General features: G+C 38.2%; 1 protein-coding gene across 1 annotated transcript in view; it reads left to right on the plus strand.

Moving 5' to 3' along the window:
• LOC106875148 (AP-5 complex subunit mu-1) overlaps positions 1-6,839 on the plus strand; it is a 31,499-nt gene that overhangs the window by 4,425 nt on the left and 20,235 nt on the right. The window contains exons 2-7 of the mRNA XM_014923153.2: positions 632-758; positions 2,002-2,097; positions 2,628-2,698; positions 3,766-3,841; positions 4,974-5,105; positions 5,612-5,692. Coding sequence (XP_014778639.1) covers positions 632-758; positions 2,002-2,097; positions 2,628-2,698; positions 3,766-3,841; positions 4,974-5,105; positions 5,612-5,692 — 583 coding nt within the window. The remainder of the gene's footprint in view (positions 1-631; positions 759-2,001; positions 2,098-2,627; positions 2,699-3,765; positions 3,842-4,973; positions 5,106-5,611; positions 5,693-6,839) is intronic.

Here is a 6,839-nt window from a genome sequence, read left to right on the forward strand (position 1 = left end):
TGTTACTTGGACCCAAATTGATTCTGATCAAGCGAACCTATGATCAAAGGCACTCCAAGTCATGACCATCCATCTTTTTTTTTATCTCAATATAGTATACTTTCGGTTACATTTTCAAGTGTGTTCTTCATTTTTATATTATGACAGTAGGTTACTTGTACAATACAGGAGTATCAGCTCAGACTGTTTGGTGATGTTGCTTGATTCTCCGAGTTAGATCCTGCATATTGTGATTGTGTTCCCTTCTCTGAGGATCCAGCTTGGGTGACAGCTCATGTTGGTCTGCCACATGGTCATAGTGGATAAGGAAGTAGCTTGCAGAAATAGGGAGTGACTAAGACACTGCTCAGAGGGTTGCCTAGGTCAACCTGAGTAAATACCAACAAATGGTAGCTGCAGTGATGCACTGCAACGATTCATGCCCCAACTATCTGACCTCAATAGATTTGATTTGAGAGTGATTTTGTTGCTATTTCTCGCAAAGTATGTGACTATTTAGAGGCACTTTTAATACCTGATATTGTGGCTGTGGTAGGTGCAGGTAAGGTTGATTATATCAGAGCACAACAGTTGCTGATTCTCTGCACTTATTATGGGTTCTATACATCATACTTATCTAATTATTTTGCAGGCGATTTCCTACAGTTGAGAAATGGACAGTCCTGACTGAAAAAGACCAATATGTTCCAATTCCACAGAATACTGAATTTACAAAAAACCTTTTTAATTGCATCAGAACAAACTCTAAATTGAACAAGGTATTTTTTTTTTTTTGTTCTAAATCTTAAAATTATCTTCTAATCTGATTGTGTGGTTAAGAACTTACAGGTACAGGCGTGGCTGTGTGGTTAAGAGTTTTGCATTGGAACCATTTGATTAGAAGTCCAGTCCCACTGTATGAATGTTGTCAGCTGATGATGTTCTACACTATAGCTACTGGTAAACCAATACATTGTGAGTGAAATTGGGAAACTGAAGAAGCCTCATGTCATCTGATCTTCTTTGCCCACTTATTTGTGGGAAGGTTATGGGAGCAGAGTCCTCAAGCATGCCTTCCATTGGGTCCTGTCAGAAGCAACCATCTCCAATTGATCCAGTTAGATTCCAAGTGAGACCAACCAAGCACATGGACGTTATCTGACCATCTTGCTTGTGGTCTACCCCTGTGTCTCCTGCCAGTTGGTTTTTTTTTTTTTCCCATAAAACCTGTCCAGTAGTTCTTTCTTAAGACATTTTTACGACATATCCATAGTGTCAGGGCTGTGATCTTTCAATTCAGACAAATAGTGGCTCTACCTGGAGAGCCTCTCCGATTTCTGAGTTATGCACTCTGGTGAATAATGTTACTCAAAAAAAGAGAAGACCCTTCAGAAGAACACTATTTTGGCTACTTGTATTCACAATCATATTCTTATGGTGCCATATAAAAAAGCACCCATGCTGGCACCACATAAAAAAAGCACCCATGCCAGACTACACAAAACAGCAATCATGACAGTGCCATGTAATAAAGCAGCTGTACTGTTGGCACCACTTAAAATACACCCAGTACACTCTGTAAAGTGGTTGGTATTAGAAAGGGCATTCAGCTATAGAAACCTTAGCAAAATAGATGACTGGAGCCTAGTGTAGCCCTCCAGCTTGCTAGCTTCTGTCAAACCATCCAACCCTTGCCAGCATGGAAAGCAGACATTAAATGGTGATGATGTGTGTGTGTGTGTGTGTGTGTATGTATGCATGCACATGTGTGTGAGTGAGTTTGTATTTCCCCCTCTCTTCACATGTGTTTTCTGACTGTAAACTACAGTCTCACTTTCAATATGGTAACAAAAGGGTTAAAGTTGCCATTCATACAGCAAGGGTCACTTCCATTTCTGAAATTTAATTCATCTAACTCCTACTGCAAATATAGTTTTTAATATGAACGTAAGAATGTTGCTCACAGCCAGACGTATTACATTTAAAATATTTCTAAAGTGTCATGTGTTTATTTTGTTTCAGAACTCTGAACAGAAATGTTCTAACCAAGATAAAAGTCCATTCTATTCTATAAACACTGCTGGTGGAAAACTCTTTCCTGTTATTGTTTTAAATAAGGTAAATTGTGCCATATTCCAAAATATTTTTTTGAACTTTCATATTTCTATGTTGTTGTTTTCTTTAAGTCAGCCTCTCTTTTTTTACTCCTACTCTTTCATCACCTGTTTCCTCCTACCTCAGAAGTTTTCTAGCTTTTTCTCTTGTGTCCATAGGGCTTACAAATGAATTTCTTATTTGTTGATGTTTGTAAGTAGTGTGTGGCAAATGTCCAAGGGAAATATGATGGATCGAGGATCCCATTAATTCTATGTGTCAATCATTCATCTTGTAATCCATTATCTATGGTAGGTTGTAATGAAGTAGCTAAGAGTTCTTTCTTGGCTGAAAACATTGTTATTATTTGTGCAAAAAAAAATTTTTTGATGGATGGCAACCTTGCAGAATCATTAGCACATCAGACAATTAGTAGCATTTTTTCCAGCTCTTTATATCCTGAATTCAAATGCCACCAAAGTCAATTTTGACACAATCTCTGAACTATTCACATTTTTATTTAATGTATTTTTTCTAATTTTCTTTTTGTTTAGGACCAGTTCCTTTTCTGCTGTTTACCATTTGTGGATTCAGCATCTCATTCCAAATCTTTCCTTATTGAAATGTAAGTTAAGCTTTAAAACATCCTTTACTTTGATTCTCTGAAAGAAATTGCTTAATGGTGTTTAGATAGTATTTTTTATTCATAAAAATTAATTTTGGTTGAAAACGAAACCTCTTCTGCTTTGGCCCTTTTCTCTCGTACTTTATTCATATCATTTTCCCATCTCCTAGCATAAAGGTTACCTCTTGATGTTTGTAGACTCACTGATGATGGCAGCATGAAAAAAAGCACGCAGCACATGTTGTAAAGTAGTTGGCGTTAGGAAGGGTATCCAGTCATAGAAACCATGCCAAAGCACAATGCAGTCCTTGGCTCCATCAGATCTGGTCAAACTATCCACCCCATGCCAGCATGGAACATGGACATTAAATAATGATGGTGATACTTTGAAACAACCAAATAGAGTAGTGGCCATGCTTAAGAATCACAAAAGTCAAGCTACAGAGCATTTGGTCAGAAACTCTCTAGAACAAGCTGAATAGCAGAAGACATTCAGTAAAGAATATGTACCCTCCTTATGAAAATGTTTTGGCCCTTAACTCCTTACATTCTAAGAATATTGGGCCATACGCAGGCCATAATCTCGGGATAAGCTTCTGCCACTTTTCTAAGGGTTGCATAAATCCTTTCCAGCATAGCATTTTGTTATTTGTTGCAATTTTCTGCACCTATTTTAATATCCTGATTAATGTCAACAAAGGAATTAGTGACTGAAATTTGAAGCAAGTTAAAAGACTTAAGGATTGTGTTTCTTTAAATCAGTTGTTCTCAACCATTTTTTTTACCTACGGACATTTTTGATTTCTAGTCATTCAATGTTTCAAAAATCCCATTACATTTTTATAATTAAATATTATAAAGAACTGTATAAGAAAAACTGTTAAAACATTTTGTGTATCGTGGAAGTACAACCAATTTATTGCAGATAAATCTTGACAAAATCTTACATGGACCCCCAAGAGTCTCATGGACCTCAGTTGAGAACCCCTGCTTTAAATGAAACCCCTTCCAAAAAAAAAAAGAAGCAATAGATCTTTCACATAATTCTGTATCTTTCTTTTATTTAGTCCTGGTGTAACATTGTGTCACGGTTTGCTGAGTGCCTTATCTGATATTGTACATACTTCACACTTAAATAATGAGGTAAGTCAAAGGGTTTGAATTTGTTTTTGTTTCTTTTTTTCTTTTTACTATTATAGATTTTTTTTTATCACTATAGATTTTTATAAGGCTGTGAGGTGACAGAGTTGTTATCATGTGGCCGATGCTGGTGCCACATAGCCAGCAACCATGTAGGTGGCATGTAAAGAGCACCTTTTGGGCCTCACAGAGGCAATGACTGAGACCTTTGGCATTATGTTGTGCTTGAGAAGAAGACCCATCAAGCCGAGCAGAATCACATTTGTGGTAGATATTGGTGTCATGCAAATGGCACCCATGCACCAATGCCAGTGTCATGTAAAAGCATCTTTGAGCGTTGGGCCTCACAGAGCCAAAGACTGAAACCATTTGGCATTATGCTGTGCTTGAGAAAACCCATCAAACCAGGTAAAACCATAATCATGGCAGATACCAGTGCCATGCAAATGGCACTTGTGCTGGTGGTACGTAAAAAGCACTCATTACACTCTCAGAGTGGTTTGGCATTAGGAAGGGCCTCCAGCTGTAGAAACCATGCCAAAACAGGCTGGAGTCTGGTGCAGCCTTCTGACTTGCCAGCATGGACAACAGACATTAAATGATGATGGTGGTGGTGGTGGTAGTAGTAGTAGTATATCTAAGAAGGTTTGTAAAATGTATAAAATCTATCTTCTACACTAATGTATTACACAGTGCTACGTTTAATACTACAAAGCAGTGGTGTAGCTAGAGCATGTGCTGCCCATGAGTTTGTTGTTTCCACCTCTACACATACTTATGCAACAGACTCAAAAGTGTCACCCCCATGAAAGAGCCACCCCCGTCATCCACTTCTCACTATGCTACTGGGTCTTGAATATACCACTGTGCTTGCCTGAAGAAATAATCCTTTACCCAACAGATCAATAACATGTTGTCTTGGATTTTTGTAACTCTCGACTGGTTCTTAACAATATGTGATATCCATTTAATAAAGTATTTGGATCTCATTGTGTTTATTTTCCTACAATTACCTGTAGGTTTGGAATCTACAAGATGGAAGAAAGCATAATTCAGATTATAATCTGAGTAGTAATTGTTTGAATATCCTCTGTATATATGTAACTTCTCAGAAATGTTCCTCTGGTATTTTCAGAATTCTTTATTCAATGATATATCCACATTTCTGATTGAAACTGTACCTTTAGGGAAAATACGCGATGTTAATTTGACGTCAATCAATGCTAAAATTGCCAATAAATCAATCTTTGCTGCCGGAAATCAAAAAGTAAGTGGAAATCTTTGTATATTGACAAAAAATTTATTCTAAGTATATTATCTGTTAGGAATTAAGATGTAGATTTCTTCTGACTAAGGATGAAGACAAAGTTATATATATTTACACGCACACATACACATACAGTGTCCCAGTCAGGTGGGAAAAGATGTGCTATTGCAGCATGTTGCTGCATTCACCATTTGTCAGTATATTCCTGGGTCCTCTCGGGTAACCCATTGGGCAGATCCCCAGTCTGTCACCATCTCCATGAGATACCTCATCTGCTGTGACCATGTGGCTTGGGGTTAACCAACACAAGCCCTTAACCCAACTGGATCCTCAGCAAAGAGAATATAGCAGTAATGTTTTGATATGTATATATCAAAAGATATTTACAAAAGTTAATAAGGATAGTATTCTTATTCATTTTTGAAGCTTTGATTTGATATGATTTGATACGATAATAAATGATTGAATTTTTGTTCATCCTTAGTTCATATCTTTGTATTTCACAGCAACCTGCTTGGAGACCTAATACACACAAGGGGAGAAATCAAATCTATATTTGTGTCTCTGAAAATGTTAGAGCTGCTATTGTAAGTAAAATCTATTTAAAGTTTTCAGTACCATTATTATTATTGTTGTTGTTGAGTCTCAAGTCACTCTGGTCATAAGCATTTTCAAATTGTTCATCTTGTTTTCTTCTCTTTTTAATATATATATATATATACATATATATATATATATAGATGTATAAGAATTGGATGAGATATGACGGCTCGGCCATCTCTCCCCAGTTCTTATATTAATCATTAAAATCCAGAAATACAACAACACCAGGGATAACAGTAACAAGAGATCAATAATTTATTCTAGGTTGGTGTAGAGCCGTTTCGTTCCTGGGTGAACAGGCATGCCGCTAGAATACCAAGGAAGCTTCGACCACATGTCGGTATCGAGCTGAGAGAGCACTGGGAGATACGTGTTGTCACGACAGCTGCTAGATAGAGAAGAGAGCGAACGCTATTGCTCTCTCTCCACCTGTTGCCTTGCGCATGTGTGCCCAGGTACTTCCGCTGACGGCAAGTCCCTTGCACATGCGCAATGGCACTTCCCAAGATGGCGGCCACACGCGCCACTACAGATGCATTGCTTCCTTTAAAACCTCCATGCTTCCTGAAATTTGCCAACACTACACCTGATATCATCACCTCCATACGCATGCACACATGTATATCATGACTCTTACACTGTTCACTTTCCTGACTTTTGTACATAATTCTCTGTACCGTACATGCACCTTTGGTGAGTTGTAGTGCACCTGAGCACTATACACAATAATTTCATTATTATTATTATATTTATTATATATTATACACACACACACATATATATATATATATCATCATCATCATCATCATCGTTTAACGTCCGCTTTCCATGCTAGCATGGGTTGGACGATTTGACTGAGGACTGGTGAAACCGGATGGCAACACCAGGCTCCAGTCTGATTTGGCAGAGTTTCTACAGCTGGATGCCCTTCCTAACGCCAACCACTCAGAGAGTGTAGTGGGTGCTTTTACGTGTCACCCGCACGAAAACGGCCACGCTCGAAATGGTGTCTTTTATGTGCCACCCGCACAAGCCAGTCCAGGGGCACTGGCAACGATCTCGCTCGAAAATCCTACGGGAGCCAGTCAGGAGGTACTGGCAACGGCCACGCTCAAAATGGTGCATCTCATG

Source organism: Octopus bimaculoides, chromosome 6 (genome assembly GCF_001194135.2).
Source record: "Octopus bimaculoides isolate UCB-OBI-ISO-001 chromosome 6, ASM119413v2, whole genome shotgun sequence".
Classification (NCBI taxonomy): Eukaryota; Metazoa; Mollusca; class Cephalopoda; order Octopoda; family Octopodidae; genus Octopus; species Octopus bimaculoides.